General features: G+C 45.7%; 1 protein-coding gene across 1 annotated transcript in view; it reads left to right on the forward strand.

Moving 5' to 3' along the window:
• The window catches only part of LOC310801084 (ryanodine receptor 1-like), a gene marked incomplete at its 5' end in the record, with an annotated part of 52,161 nt that overhangs the window by 13,059 nt on the left and 23,557 nt on the right, over positions 1–15,545 (forward strand). The window contains 42 exons of the mRNA XM_083665050.1: positions 488–647; positions 1,144–1,291; positions 1,439–1,644; positions 1,796–1,970; positions 2,565–2,773; positions 2,933–3,291; positions 3,517–3,643; positions 4,149–4,309; positions 4,499–4,661; positions 4,836–4,922; positions 5,114–5,340; positions 5,807–6,257; positions 6,508–7,077; positions 7,231–7,431; positions 7,634–7,745; positions 7,946–8,089; positions 8,432–8,705; positions 8,978–9,092; positions 9,299–9,428; positions 9,734–9,828; positions 10,076–10,211; positions 10,346–10,532; positions 10,644–10,755; positions 10,873–10,993; positions 11,113–11,282; positions 11,496–11,716; positions 11,862–11,952; positions 12,063–12,203; positions 12,317–12,480; positions 12,645–12,723; positions 12,872–12,961; positions 13,099–13,245; positions 13,346–13,423; positions 13,528–13,603; positions 13,701–13,824; positions 13,910–14,025; positions 14,147–14,214; positions 14,335–14,456; positions 14,661–14,710; positions 14,954–15,014; positions 15,169–15,295; positions 15,402–15,510. Of these exons, the coding sequence (XP_083521176.1) occupies positions 488–647; positions 1,144–1,291; positions 1,439–1,644; positions 1,796–1,970; positions 2,565–2,773; positions 2,933–3,291; positions 3,517–3,643; positions 4,149–4,309; positions 4,499–4,661; positions 4,836–4,922; positions 5,114–5,340; positions 5,807–6,257; positions 6,508–7,077; positions 7,231–7,431; positions 7,634–7,745; positions 7,946–8,089; positions 8,432–8,705; positions 8,978–9,092; positions 9,299–9,428; positions 9,734–9,828; positions 10,076–10,211; positions 10,346–10,532; positions 10,644–10,755; positions 10,873–10,993; positions 11,113–11,282; positions 11,496–11,716; positions 11,862–11,952; positions 12,063–12,203; positions 12,317–12,480; positions 12,645–12,723; positions 12,872–12,961; positions 13,099–13,245; positions 13,346–13,423; positions 13,528–13,603; positions 13,701–13,824; positions 13,910–14,025; positions 14,147–14,214; positions 14,335–14,456; positions 14,661–14,710; positions 14,954–15,014; positions 15,169–15,295; positions 15,402–15,510 (6,704 nt within the window). The remainder of the gene's footprint in view (positions 1–487; positions 648–1,143; positions 1,292–1,438; positions 1,645–1,795; positions 1,971–2,564; positions 2,774–2,932; positions 3,292–3,516; positions 3,644–4,148; positions 4,310–4,498; positions 4,662–4,835; positions 4,923–5,113; positions 5,341–5,806; positions 6,258–6,507; positions 7,078–7,230; positions 7,432–7,633; positions 7,746–7,945; positions 8,090–8,431; positions 8,706–8,977; positions 9,093–9,298; positions 9,429–9,733; positions 9,829–10,075; positions 10,212–10,345; positions 10,533–10,643; positions 10,756–10,872; positions 10,994–11,112; positions 11,283–11,495; positions 11,717–11,861; positions 11,953–12,062; positions 12,204–12,316; positions 12,481–12,644; positions 12,724–12,871; positions 12,962–13,098; positions 13,246–13,345; positions 13,424–13,527; positions 13,604–13,700; positions 13,825–13,909; positions 14,026–14,146; positions 14,215–14,334; positions 14,457–14,660; positions 14,711–14,953; positions 15,015–15,168; positions 15,296–15,401; positions 15,511–15,545) is intronic.

The following is a 15,545-nucleotide window of genomic DNA, read 5'->3' on the forward strand; positions in this document are numbered from 1 at the left end:
TTATGAACCGTACTTACATGGGCATGGTCATGGTCGGCACCTCGTCATTTTAGAATGTAGAATCATCATGTAACTGGCCTAGTTTTTCTTTTTCTTAATGTTCTTTTACTTATCTAATTGTTAGAATGTATTTTCCTGAGTGACCCTTGGAATGTGGTTTACAACAAGGGGTACCAGACCCCAAGATCTCTGTTCGATAACATGTCAGACTCACTGGCGCCAAGCCTAACTGAGATGACCTTTATGTCCTGGTTTCCTGTTTATTACCTACGATAAAATTGACTGCAAACTATTTGTAGTTGCCACTTCCCTGCTGACCTTTCTCTTGGACAGTAGTTTGGTGTCCCAAGTCGACTTGACTAATAAATTGTCTTTATTACATTTTCAATTTGAGTGTCTACCTTCTTCCACGCATCATTGGATTTTATTCTTCAATATCAGAAACATCATCATTACACTAATCAAGAGACCACTTTTGCACCGTTAGGTATGTGATGAGCAGTGGGTACAAGCCCACCCCTCTGGACCTCAGCCATGTCAAGCTGACACCCAATCAGAACACCCTCGTGGAGAGACTGGCAGAAAATGGACACAATGTGTGGGCTCGTGACCGCGTACGCCAGGGTTGGACCTATAGTATTGTACAGGTATCTTTCATCTCTCTTGTTTCCGGCAGGAGATTTTTTTTATTTCTTTTTATCTTACTCTCACTCTCACAAGTAGCTCAAGTCCTTGAATACCAATCTTGTTTTTGGCAGGTAGGATTTAATGCACATGTAGGCGTAAAGGTGGGCACAAGCTCACCTAAAGTGTTGCAGATATGTTCTAAATGTTGAACTCTGTTCTAAATGTGATATCCCTGTGTTAAGTATGACTCATACCTAATAGAACTGAGTCACTGAAGAATATTTTCAGAGCGAACATTTATGTAACTGTTGAAAACACATAAAATGATAAAAGAGTTTTTGAAACACAACATCACACTATTCATATTTTTTTCTATATTTATATTACCTACTACAGTATCCACCCCTTATCTCTGCCTAAAGCAGAGTTATGAACTATAATTATTACTTTGACCTACACTGTATCTTCTTGTTTCGTTTGGACTGACTTTAGCCTACCTCTGCTTTTGCCCTTCAGGACATAATGAACAAACGCAACCCCCGTCTGGTGCCATATAACCTGCTAGATGAAAAGACCAAGAAGACCAACAGAGACACTGTGTGTGCAGCTGTCCGCACTCTCATTGGCTACGGTTACAACATAGAGCCACCTGACCAAGAGAGCAGTGAGTTTGTCTCTTTGCCTGCCAAGCTGTTTACATTTCATTGCTTTAATAAACTCCATGCACTGTTGTTATACATCTTTAAAGCTTCACCATGAAACATCCTCATTGTTCCTGTGTCTGTCCCCCTCTCTGTTTACGTCACTGCAGGTGGCCATGGCTCAGGTAGTTCCCGTGGAGATAAGATCCGAGTGTTCCGAGCGGAGAAGTCCTATGCGGTGACCCAGGGGAAGTGGTACTTTGAGTTTGAGGCTGTGACGGTGGGGGAAATGAGAGTGGGCTGGGCCAGACCCAGTGCCCGTGCCGATACTGAGCTGGGGGCGGATGAACTGGCCTATGTCTTCAATGGCTTTAAGGTATGACATTGGCTCCTTCTGTTCAGCATGTTAGTGTTCGCTCATCTGGGAAAAATGTGTTCAGTCAGACAAAAATAACAACAACAGGTGGTAATGGCCTATTTTTTAGGCTACTGTCAGAAGAGGTTAACCTATTGACCTTACATTCCAGGCTCAACGTTGGCATGTGGGCAATGAGCCCTTTGGTCGCAGCTGGTTACCTGGCGATGTGGTGGGCTGTATGATCGACCTGACAGAGCAGATCATCATGTTCACCCTCAACGGAGAGATGCTGATCAGTGACTCTGGCTCTGAGATGGCCTTCAAGGACATAGAGATAGGAGAGGGTGAGTGGCTGGAGGTTGGGACTTAGGGTCCTGAGAAAAAGTATGTGAACAATCCCCAACCAAATTGATAAAGCTTGGGCAATTCACAAGAAGAATAGGTGAGTATAGCCTAGTCTGGTGTGCAATGTTGGTAGAGACTTATCTGAAAGGTCTCAAAGCTGCAATTAGAAGAAGAAGAAGAAGAAGAAGAAGAAGAAGACTCTTTATTTGGCCATGCAATCAATTCTCATCAATTGTAGGAATTTGACATGTGCACACCCCTCCCAAGACAACACACACACACACACACACACTGCACACACCACACCCCCAACGGAGAAGAGAGCTCTGGGCTCTGGGCACAGATTGCTCACAAGGGAGCTTTCAACTAATCATGACTCTCACATATTTATTCACACTTATCACACTTCCAAATTTGTTTTTGAAAAAATCACTTTCACAGGAAGGACTTTTTTTTTTACAGGAAGTATGGATCTCTTGAATAATCCCATGTTATGATCCATGTATTTGGGTAGATTAATTCATTTAGCTGTACAAATAAATTGGGGACAAATAAAGCTGTTTTGAATTAGAGTGATATCTGTCCTCCTCCAGGCTTTATTCCTGTGTGCAGTCTGGGCCTGTCCCAGGTGGGCAGGATCAACCTGGGTCAGAACGTCAGCAGCCTGCGCTACTTCACCATCTGTGGGCTGCAGGAGGGCTTTGAGCCCTTTGCCATCAACATGAAGAGAGACATCACCATGTGGTTCAGCAAGAGCCTGCCCCAGTACATCCCTGTACCCACGGACCACCCTCACATTGAGGTGCACTACATATCTGTATATTATGCTCCAGTTTTTTGCAATGCATAGAAACTACTTCCACTAATTTTACCATTATCATAATTGAAAAAAAAAAAAAATGCATAAGATCAGTATGTGATTGAGTATGTGATTGACAACCCTTTTGCCCTCCCCATATAGGTGTCCCGTGTGGATGGAACAGTGGATAGCGCCCCCTGTCTGAAGCTGACCCACAGGACGTTTGGCTCTCAGAACGCCAACACAGACCTGCTGTTCCTCAGACTCAGCATGCCCGTGGAGTTCCACGAGACGTTCAAGATTGGGGCCGGGACCACGCCCCTCACTCGAGCCCTCACCATCCCCGAGGACGAGGTGCTGGAGGTGGACCCAGACTCTGACTTTGAGGTGCTGAAGAAGTCGGCCACTCGGAAGGAGCTGGAGGAGAAGGAGAAGGAGCCTTCTGTGCCAAAGGAGATCCCTGTCAACAAGAATGGAGAGAATGAGAAAGATGCCTCTACAGAGAAAAGCAAGAAGAAGGGGTTAGTTGGGGGGGGTTAGATTGGGTGAGGGGAGTAAAGGGGAAGAAAATGTGTTTGGACAGGCTACATCTGTACAACAACTTACTTGTGTACAGCTGGTAATGTGCAAAGACGATGTACAGTACTCTGACTGTAATCATAATCACGTCTGTATTAATGAAATATCGTTTGAATAGGATGTTCTTACAATACACTGACACTGTCTTTGACTGCTGTCTTCTTCAGGTTCCTTTTCAAGGCCAAGAAGGCTGCTTTCATTGCTCCTCCCCCTGTTATTAATATTCCCCGCTTGATGGAGGATGTGGTCCCGGATGACAGAGATGACGTGGATATCATCCTCAACACCACTACAGTATGTTTGTTTACATCTGACCTCTTCATACCCATGCCAGACTCATTTAAAGGGATAATTCACTTTTTTACACCTTATAGTCAGATGATTCCTTACCCTGAAAGTGGTCCATGGGCCAGAAGAAACTGTAACCATGGTTCAGAGTTGTTTAAATAGCCACTACAAACTTTAGCTATCGCTAACAAAAAAATCAATGGGTGTGAATGGGTTCAAGAGACAAAGTTCACCAGTTGTGGCCAAATCTCCTCAACGTAACTACCAACCAAGTCAGAAAGTTAATTTGATTAAGTTTTCTAATAAACTAAACTTACTTTCAATGTCTACCCAATGCGTTTTACTATTGCTAATGAAACATTTGCACTGAATGCTATTCAATGGTTATATGATATTTGACTTTTCCCCAGGATATCATGGCTTGAGAAATGATTCATATTTGTTTTGTCTAAGTAGTTCAAATAACCCAATTTGTTATTGTTTGTTTTCTGCCCACCTCCTCTCTGTATAGTACTATTATTCAGTGCGTGTGTTTGCTGGACAAGAGCCCAGCGGTGTGTGGGTGGGCTGGATCACCCCTGATTACCACCAGTATGACCCTCACTTTGACCTCAGCAAGGTGCGAAATGTGACTGTTACTGTGGGAGATGACAAAGGCAACATCCATGACAGGTGAGTAACGTGTCCTCATGCACATAGAGACAGGTATACGCACATGCATGCAAGCACACGCGTGCAAGCACACGGTACACACACACACACACACACACACACACACACACACACACACACACACACACTGAGGACACACACACATTCACAAAAAGATGATCTTCTCTTCCCCGTCTTCCCTTCTGTCAGTATGAAGCGCAGCAACTGTTACATGGTGTGGGGAGGAGAGTTTAGCAGCTCCCAGCAGACCCGCATCAGTCAGGAGGACTTTATTATTGGCTGCCTTATTGACCTGGACACAGGCCTCATGACCTTCACTGCTAATGGAAAAGAGATCAACACCTTCTATCAGGTAAGACGTGTGTACCAGGGTTCGGGTCAGTTCCATTTCAATTCAGGAAATTAACTGAAATTCCAGCATAGAGGAAATTTGGAATTGGAATTAATGTCCCGAATTGACGATAAAATAAATTGATACCATAACTCTGGTGTGTACTGTGTGTAACACTGTGGTGGATTATTCCAGGTGGAGCCCAACACAAAGCTGTTCCCAGCTGTTTTTGTCCTGCCCTCCAGTCAGAACATACTGCAAGTGGAGCTGGGCAAGCTCAAGGTCAGAATCACAGAGAATCATTCCAGTACACTCATCACTGTGCCTGCTTTCACAGTTCACACTCCTCACCCCCCCCCCCCCCCCCCCGCCCCCCAACAGCCCCCCCAAATATGCTCAACCTCTATTTTCACATCAATAATCAGCCCTCGGTTTTGATGCGTTGTGTGGTAAATGTTTTCTCTCCCATCCAGAACATCATGCCCATCTCGGCAGCCATGTTCCGCAGTGAGCGTAAGAACCCGGTCCCTCAGTGTCCTCCCAGGCTGGACGTCCAGATGCTGACCCCTGTGATCTGGAGCCGCATGCCCAACAACTTCCTGGCTCCAGAGACGGGGCGTGTCAATGAGAGGCATGGCTGGATGGTGCAGTGTATGGAGCCCCTCACCATGATGGCCTTGCACATCCCCGAGGAGAACAGGTCAGAGCACAGTCACTACCGGACCACACTCACCTTTACCTCAGAGCAGGAGAGGACATGGATTGTTGTATTTAAAGTGCCTTCAGAAAGTATTCAGACCCCTTCACTTTTTCTACATTTTGTTGTGTTATAGACTCAATTTAAAATGGATTCAATTAAAAGAATTTGCCATCAATCCACTCACAATACCCCAGAATGACAAAGCGAAAACAAGTTTTTAGACATTTCAATACATTTATTAAAATTGAAATACAGAAATACCTCATGTACATAAGTATTCAGACCCTTTGCTATGACACTCTTAAAATGAGCTAAAATGCAAAAATGTCATGTCAAGAATTGTTTGGTTACTACAGGGAAGACAGCAAACTTATGGTCTCATGATGAATTTATTTGCATTTGATAAAGAGTGAAAGAGTTTGCAGCGTCTACAGTCTATGGCCTTACCTCCCTCTGCCTGTTCTAGGTGTATAGACGTCCTGGAGCTGTCAGAGCGAATGGACATGCTAAAGTTCCACTACCACACTCTAAAGCTGTACGGCTCAGTCTGCGCCCTGGGGAACAACCGTGTGGCCCACGCCCTGTGCAGCCATGTGGATGAGTCCCAGCTCTTCTACGCCATAGAGAACACTTACCTGCCTGGGCCAATGAGGAGTGGCTACTATGACCTGCTCATCAGTATGCACCTGGAGTCTGCCAAGCGGAACCGTCTGATGACCAACAAGGAGTTCATCGTGCCCATGACAGAAGAGACGCGCAGCATCACTCTCTACTCGGATGCAGACGCGGACAAGGCCCACGCCTTACCAGGGGTGGGGCTCACCACCTGCCTGCGCCCCAAACTACACTTCTCCCCAACTGGGTTTGTGGGTACGGACCTGGACATCTACACTCTCAGTCCCTCCATCCCCTTACAGGTAAGGAGTAGTGGCAAGGGGAAATATCTGTATGCGTATGTGAATTATTATTATAATTCGATTATTATAATTCGCATATCGATTATTGTATTGATTATTATTTGTATTTATTTTTCTGTGTCGTATGTAATGTCGTATCGTGAGATCCCATGCAATTCCCAGTCCTAGTAAGGAAGCTCAGGCTGATAGAGGGGGGGTGGGGGGGGGGAGTTTTTACTTCTGATTATCATACATGTATCTCTCTTATTAGGTCCTGAAGGAGAAGGCCCTGAACATGCTGACTGAAGCAGTGCAGGACGGGGGGCAGGCTATGCGGGATCCTGTAGGGGGCAGTGTTGAGTTCCATTTCGTACCCATTCTCAAGCTCATCAGTACCCTCCTCATTATGGGCGTGTTTGAAGATGAGGATGTCAAGCATATCCTGAAAATGATTGAGCCCACAGTCTTCAGTGGAGCGGTAGAGGCCCCTGCTGAAGGAGAGGGGGAGGCAAAGGGAGAGGAGGTCCAACAGCTGGCCATCAAAGAAGAAGGTGTGGAAGTGAAGGAAGAGGAGGAGGGAGCGGTAGTAGGCGGACATGAGGAAGAATTTGAGGATGAGGGAATCAGTGAGGATGAAGAGGAGGAGTTGGATATGGAGGATGAGTTGGAGGATGTAGAGCCCGTAGAACAAGGGGTGGTGGCGAAAGTGGCTGAAGAGAAAGGCACTGAGGAGACGCAGGAGAAGCAGGTCAAGGCGGAGACAGACGGAGAGGCCAAAGACACAGAGGGCTTAGAGGAAGGATTACTCCATATGAAGCTACCAGAGTCTGTCAAACTGCAGGTTGGTGTTTGTTGCGTGTGTGCATGCATGTGTGTGTGTCCTCTTCAGTTAACTGTGACTTTTACACCCACCATGATAGAGTATACCTTATCTGTCTTTCTAACATGTCAGCAATGTTTTGCTCACCCTATTTAAACTTCCTCCCTCTGTCAGATGTGCACTCTTCTGCAGTATTTCTGTGACTGTGAGCTACGTCACAGGGTGGAGGCTATCATTGCCTTCTCAGACCAGTTTGTCAGCCAGGTGCAGGCCAACCAGAGGCATCGCTACAACGAGCTCATGCTGGCGTTCACCATGAGCGCCGCTGAGACCGCCCGCAAGACCCGCGAGTTCCGCTCTCCCCCACAGGAGCAGGTACTGTACATACAGCCTCTATCTCCTGTGTGATGACGTAGAATAGATCATTTAGAGGGGGCCTACATTATGGGGTGGCCCTGATTTGTTATGGGGGTGCTTGCCCTCCCCCCCTGTAATTGGAACCATAATTGTAGCATTAGCCCTTGAACAACATACTGTATAATAACAGCTGGCTGAGTTGTCCTGTATTTATGTGCAGGTCAACATGCTTATGAACTTCAAGAACTGTACGGAGGATGACGAGTTTGTTGTACCTGACGAAGTCCGCAACGGCCTGCTGGCTTTTCACAACGACCTGCTGTCTCACTGTGGTTAGTCAAGCATATACCCATAGCAGGGGGAGGCTGGTGGAGGTAGAAATTGGAGAACAGGCTCATTGTATCTCATGGAATGAGGAATCCACTGACGCATACAGTAGCAATACCAACAGAACAGAGGATCTCACATATACATACATACTGTTTTCATCTCAATTAACTACTGTATCATCCCTTCTGTACTCTACCCTCAGGTGTGCATATTGAAGAGGAAGAGGTGGAGGAAGAGGTGGACAACTCTCTCCGTGGAAGACTAGTCAGACTTGTGGCGAGGGTGAGGAACTTCCGCAGGAAGAAGGTGGAGGAGGAGCCAGAGCCAGTGGAAGAGACCAAACCCAGTGAGTCTCTCTCTAACGCCTGAATGCACAGATGGATCTGTTCAAACAGGAACATCAAGCCAGTGGTTTACCTTAGGAAATTAATCTGATGTTATGTGTATGAATGACCAGTGTGCAATGTTAAATGGAGTGTACTATGTTTATGTTGATTTTAGTTGTTTATACACCAGCACTGTGTGTCCATGACCATTTTCCTTTGGAACACTAAAGTTGATCTTATCTCATCTAATCTTAAATTGTTTCTGTGGGCTGCAATGCATGTTATCCCTCTCACATTCGAAAAAGCCTGTACTCTCATCTAGCTAACATCTCTTCACCTGACTCCCCCCCCCTCTACTCCAGGCACACTGCAGGAGCTCATCTCCCACACCATGATCCACTGGGCCCAGGAGTCCTTCATCCAGAACCCAGAGCTGGTGCGTCTGATGTTCAGTCTGCTGCACAGGCAGTATGACGGGCTGGGCGAGCTGATCCGGGCCCTACCCAAGGCCTACACCATCAACGCTGTGTCCGTCCAGGACACCATGGACCTGCTGGAGTGTCTGGGTCAGATCCGCTCGCTGCTCATCGTCCAGATGGGCCCAGAGGAGGAGAGGCTCATGATCCAGAGCATCGGGTCAGTGCACTGTGGTGCTGTGTGGCTCAGTTGGTACTGTAGAGCATGGCGTTAATAACGCTTAAATTGTGGGTTTGATGGGACCATATATACAAAAATGTATTGTACTGTAAATCACTTTAGATTAAAGCGTCTTCTAAATGGCATATACAAAATTATTGCCCTGTGTATTATCATAGTAAGCCAGGGCTGTATGGAATATTGGTATCTACCTGTTTAGATGAAGTAGTAGGAACTGATAATCAACATGAATCTTGTGTCTCTCCCATCAGGAACATAATGAGCAACAGAGTGTTTTATCAACACCCCAACCTGATGCGTGCACTGGGCATGCACGAGACCGTCATGGAAGTCATGGTCAATGTCCTGGGTGGTGGCGACTCCAAGGTAGTTTCCAGTGTGGATTTTTTATATATGCCATTAGTGCCTTAAAATTCATACTGTACAGGTATGCTGCATGGCAAGCTGTGCATACTCTGCATGGATGTGTATGTAATGTATGTGTTAACCATGTCAATACTTGTCTGCATATTAAACACACAGACTACTAATCAATGCATTCACTCACTCGATGTGTTTTCTCTCTGCAGGAGATCAGATTCCCTCGCATGGTGACCAACTGTTGTCGTTTCTTGTGCTACTTCTGCCGCATCAGCCGTCAGAACCAGCGGTCCATGTTCGACCACCTCAGCTACCTCCTTCAGAACAGTGGCATCGGCCTGGGTGAGGAACCCTTGTAGGCCTAGTATCATCTGTCAATGCAGTCAGTGTTTTGTTCTCGTTAGGGTGGAAAAGGGTGGACAACAGCCATGGCCATTGCTGTGTGTTGACACTGAACATGTGAATGAATGAATGGAGCCTTTATTGCCCCTATGGGGAATTCGCTTTGGACAAGGAGCTTAAAACATCAAAAGACATCATCAAACACATAACATAAAACATAAGCATCGTAAAAAAACATCATAAAAACATTGTAGAAACATCATAAAAACATCATAAATGTTGGGGATGTGGGGGATGTGTTTCAGGTATGCGAGGCTCCACCCCTCTGGACGTGGCTGCGGCGTCCTGTATTGATAACAACGAGCTGGCCCTGGCTCTGCAGGAGCAAGACCTGGAGAAGGTGAGACACACCCGCAAACCCACAGGCACATTCTCTTATGCAGTAGCAGTGCACATTGCCTATTTCACTCTCTGTCTTTCTGTATGTCTGTCTCTCTCTCTCTCTCTCTCTCTCTCTCTCATCCTGTGTTTTTCCCTCTATCTCTCTCTCTCACTCACTCTCTCTAACTCTCTCTCTCACTCACTCTCACTCACTCTCTCACTCACTCTCAAACACTCTCTCTGTCACCCTGTCTGTTCCCCTCCAGGTGGTGAAGTATTTGGCTGGCTGTGGTCTCCAGAGTTGTCCCATGCTCTTAGCCAAGGGTTACCCTGACATTGGCTGGAACCCCTGTGGTGGGGAGAAATACCTGGACTTCCTCCGCTTCGCTGTCTTTGTCAACGGTTGGTGTTTTTTTTTTTACCCCCATGCTATGGAATATCATACTGGCTGTATTTGTTTGTTTGTTTGTATTGACGTTTTCCCTCCATCACTGAGCATGGTTTTGCTCTCTGTCGTCGTCCCCCCTCCCCCGTAGGAGAGAGTGTGGAGGAGAATGCCAATGTGGTGGTACGTCTGCTCATCCGTAGGCCCGAGTGCTTTGGCCCCGCCCTGAGAGGGGAGGGTGGCAACGGCCTGTTAGCTGCTATAGAGGAGGCCATCAAGATCTCAGAGGATCCTGCCAGGGACGGTCCCACTGTCAAGAAAGACAGACGCTTCCCCATGTAAGGACCAGTGGGATCTTGTGTGAACTGCAGGGATGCGTTCTCTTTGGTAGTGTAACAGGATTAGCGAAGTTCCTCCTTTGAAAGAGTTTGCATCTTTTTTCCTGGTAGGTTTGGTGGGGAGGAGCAGCATGAGGAGAACAAGGTGCACTTGGGGAACGCCATCATTTCCTTTTACTCTGCTCTCATTGACCTGCTGGGACGCTGCGCCCCAGAGATGCATGTAAGTACTGTCTGTCCTCTCTGATGCCAACATGAAACACAGTCAAACTAAAATCATTAGGATGTCTAATTAAAAGGTGGTAGAGTGTTAAAGTTGCTCTTATTTCCCCTCCCATAGCTGATCCAGGCTGGAAAGGGAGAGGCTCTGAGGATCAGGGCCATCCTGAGGTCTCTGGTGCCCATAGAGGACCTGGTGGGAGTTATCAGCCTGGCCGTCCAGATCCCTGCATTTGGAAAAGGTCAGTGAGAGGAAATCATTCAGTGCTGATTCATGTTGGCTCAATAAAAAAAGACTGCACCTTTTCTCTTTGTACATTTCCTCACTCTTCAACCTCCCTCTGCCTTTTGTGACGTCTAGACAACAGCATAATTGAACCAAAGATGTCTGCCAGTTTTGTGCCTGACCACAAGGCACCCCAGGTTCTATTTCTTGACAGAGTGTATGGCATCGACAACCAAGACTTCCTACTTCATGTGCTGGAAGTGGGCTTCCTGCCTGACATGAGGGCAGCTGCCTCTCTGGACACGGTGAGACTTGAACAATCTCTGCTTCTCCGGTAACAAGCATGTACTTAGGAGGATGAAGGGTGTTTACACTGCATTAGGCCTTTACCATGCCTGCCTTTATGTAAGAGTGAGACACTAAACAGAATTGTCAGCAGAATTATTTGTGCCATTTTATTATTATTATTATTTAGAAAGTACACCTCAGTGACGGTTGAATTCACCTTTCTCCACTAGGCTGCTTTCAGCACCACAGAGATGGCCCTTGCTCTTAATCGCTACCTATGTTTGGCCGTGCTGCCCCTCATCACCAAGTGCGCCCCTCTCTTCGCCGGCACGGACCACCGGGCCATCATGATTGACTCCATGCTGCACACCATCTACAGGCTGTCTCGCGGCCGTGCGTTCACCAAGGCCCAAAGGGACGTTATTGAGGAGTGTCTCATGGGTTTGTGCAGGTAAAGTTGACTGTCTCCTCCTCCATCTCATGTGGTTTATGCTTCACGTAACTGTCTGTTATGGTAGAGTGAACATTTAGTGAGATGTTTAACTATTGCTTAAATGTCTTATTTTTATGTGTTTTTATTTATCTTTATTTCTCAGGTATCTACGGCCAAACATGCTCCAGCACCTGCTGAGGAGGCTGGTATTTGATGTACCAATTCTGAATGAATATGCCAAAATGCCACTTAAGGTTTGGACATCACTTAAAACGTGTTTAAAAATGCCTAAAATAATGTACAGGAACAAGACAAAGTGATGTGTTAATACGACAAGGTGATGATTTCCTTGTTTGGGTTACAGCTTTTGACCAATCACTATGAGCGTTGCTGGAAGTACTACTGCCTGCCCAATGGCTGGGGCAACTTTGGAATCTCCTCAGAGGAGGAGCTGCACCTTACCCGCAAACTCTTCTGGGGCATCTTCGAGTCACTGGCTCACAAGGTTAGACTGGAACATTGCAGTCAGATATAGTACATGGACACCCTTGTCACCAGACAAACATTGACTGATCAATGTGAATGAGATCTCACCGTCTCCTCTGTGTCTCTTTTCAGAAATTTGATGCTGAGCTGTTCAAGATTGCCATGCCATGCATATGTGCTATAGCTGGGGCCATACCTCCAGATTATGTAGATGCCAGCTACTCCTCCAAAACTGAGAAGAAAGCCTCAGTGGATGCAGAGGGAAACTTTGATCCCAAACCAGTAGAGACCACAAAGTGAGAGCTAAAAAATAATACTCAAAACCACTGCCTAGAGACATGAACCGCTATGTTTTTCACAAATATTAAACGGTGTCCTCTGCCTTCAACTAGAGGAAGTTGTATACTTTGACCCAGATGTACTGGTCTGAATTGTGCTATATTTTATCTCTCAATTGCAGTACAATCATCCCAGAGAAATTGGATGGCTTCATCAACAAATATGCTGAACACACACATGACAAGTGGGCTTTTGAAAAGGTCGGTCTTCCACAGAAACAGTAACTAGTTGTGGCGCAATCAACATCAGTTTTACTAAATAATTGTTGTGCTTGATCTATCACTGGTGGTGAGAAATTGGATTGGGTGTTTGTATCTGGTACATGCGCCCTTGTCTGTCCATCTACAGATTCAGAACAATTGGACATATGGTGAGTTGCTGGATGAAAATTCGAAAACTCACCCTATGCTCAGACCGTACAAGACATTCTCAGAGAAGGTAAGACACAAAGGTCATCATTTTCTTACAGTACACAGCAAACTAATTTCTTTCAATCCCTGGAGACCTCTTGTAATTCATACCTACTCATGTTCCCTCTCTCCCTGTTTTTGATGTAATGATTCCCTCTCTGATAGGATAAAGAGATTTACCGATGGCCCATCAAAGAATCTGTCAAGGCCATGATTGCGTGGGAGTGGACTCTTGATAAAGCGAGGGATGGAGAGGAAGACAAGACGGAGAAGAAGAAGGCGGCGTCTCGTAAGATCTCACAGACTGCACAGGTAGAGTAAAAAAAAATAAAGATTGGAAAGGAGGCATAACCTTTCAATGATCACAAAATAGACTGAATGTTATGAATGTTAACAACGATCTGTATTTCAGGCAACTTACGACCCCAGCCATGGCTACAGTCCCCAGCCGATTGAAATCACTCACATGGCACTATCAAGAGAACTTCAGGTATGACTCTAATGTTCAGACCATCTGTCTCAATTGCTATACACAATGCAATGATATAATGCCCTTATTTGATCAATGTTCATATGATTTGTTATTTTTCTCAGTCCATGGCAGAACAACTGGCAGAGAACTACCACAATACCTGGGGTCGGAAGAAGAAGATGGAACTGCAGTCCAAAGGTGAGAGGTCACTCACTGCGGAGAAGAAAGTGAGGACGCAATAGTCTACAGGAAATTGATTGATCGCTATTTCTGTCTGCATTTCAACTGTGTGTAGGAGGAGGCACCCACCCTTTGCTAGTACCCTATGACACCCTGACGGCAAAAGAAAAGGCGCGAGATCGAGAAAAGGCTCATGAGCTTCTCAAATTTCTTCAACTCAATGGATATGCTGTCACAAGGTAATAGGAAACTGATTGTATTTATTAACTTGGAGAAGCAAATTAATAGGTATTGATTAAATCATGTTTTTACCTCTGTTCTTAGGGGATTGAAAGATATGGAGTCAGACACTTCATCTATTGAAAAGCGCTTTGCCTATGGTTTCCTGCAGAAGCTGTTGAAGTGGATGGACTTTGCCCAGGAATTCATTGCTCATCTTGGTATTGTGGGCACCGGGAGGAGAATGGACGATAACCAATAAGATTGTGCTCCAGAAATCAGAAAACTTAATTATGTTAAGAGTGGCCTATTCTAAACTGTTATACAATTACATTTTTTCAGAGGCTGTGGTGAGCAGTGGTCGAGTGGAGAAGTCCCCTCATGAGCAGGAAATCAAATTCTTTGCAAAGGTGAGAGCATCACTGTGTTACTGATACATCTAGAGGGGGGGGGGGTATACTTGATTGGTTTCCCTCAGCATACTACTGGTGAAAAAGAACAGATGTGATCATAGATTCTCTGCGTCTCAGATCCTGTTGCCACTGATCAACCAGTACTTCAAAAACCACTGTTTGTACTTCCTGTCTACTCCTGCCAAACTTCTGGGTAGTGGAGGACATTCCTCCAATAAGGAGAAAGAGATGATTGCCAGGTAATTCTCTTTCTCTGTCTCTCTCTATCTCTCTCTCCCCCACGTACACACACACACACACACACACACACTGACATTTTACGGTTTATGCTGTTTGACTCTTTTGCAACCTGTACTGCAATCTCCTTTCCCTCTGGCTTTATGTTCAACATTCACAACCTTCCCCTGCCTTTCCTTTTCCATCTGTTTCTCCTCCTGTTGTAGTATCTTCTGTAAAATGGCTGCTCTGGTGAGACACAGAGTTTCACTCTTTGGTAAGAAATCTGCATGGTTCTGCTGAATCCAATCATTCTTCACATCACTTGTTTCCTCACCTTTTGCCCTGTCTTACATTTACTGTTTTTCTCTAACTCTCCTGAGTAACCCAGAGCTCCACTTTCTTCTTGCTTTTTTTCCCATTACAGTATTTGTGTTAATAATTCCTTTTGCAGATAAATCCAAAAGAAATACCCATACATTTTCCTTTATGATAACAAAGTTACATGTGCCTTGTGTAGGAACGGATGCCTCTGCAATTGTCAACTGTCTTCACATCCTGGCACGATCTCTTGATGCAAGGTAATGATAGATGATGATAATTCTATTTTCACTTAGTTGAAATGTGTTCCTACACACACACACACACACACACACACACACACACACACACACACGATCAAACCTGTCCTCTTATGTGTCTCCTCCTGTTCTGTCTCTGCTCTGTGTTCTTCAGGACAGTGATGAAGTCTGGGCCTGAGATTGTGAAGGCGGGGCTCAGAGGGTTCTTTGAGGGTGCAGCTGACGATATAGAGAAGATGGTGGAGAACCTCAAACTCGGCAAGGTGTCTAAAGGCAACCAGGTAAGGGCAAAGTGTTGACAGGAACAGGCAGGAATCCCAGCTCTGTTTAGGTTTGACCTGAACTGTCTTGGGTATCATGTCGTACTGTACGTTTCCTCTACAGCAGGTGAAAGGTGTGTCTCAGAACATCAACTACACCACCATAGCTCTGCTCCCAGTCCTCACCTCCCTGTTTGACCACGTCGCTCAGCACCAGTTTGGAGATGATGTCATGCGTGAGTCAAGTCCATGCATTATGTCAGCATTCATG

The sequence above is a fragment of the Argentina silus genome (genome assembly GCF_951799395.1).
Source record: "Argentina silus genome assembly, chromosome: 2".
Taxonomy (NCBI): domain Eukaryota; kingdom Metazoa; phylum Chordata; class Actinopteri; order Argentiniformes; family Argentinidae; genus Argentina; species Argentina silus.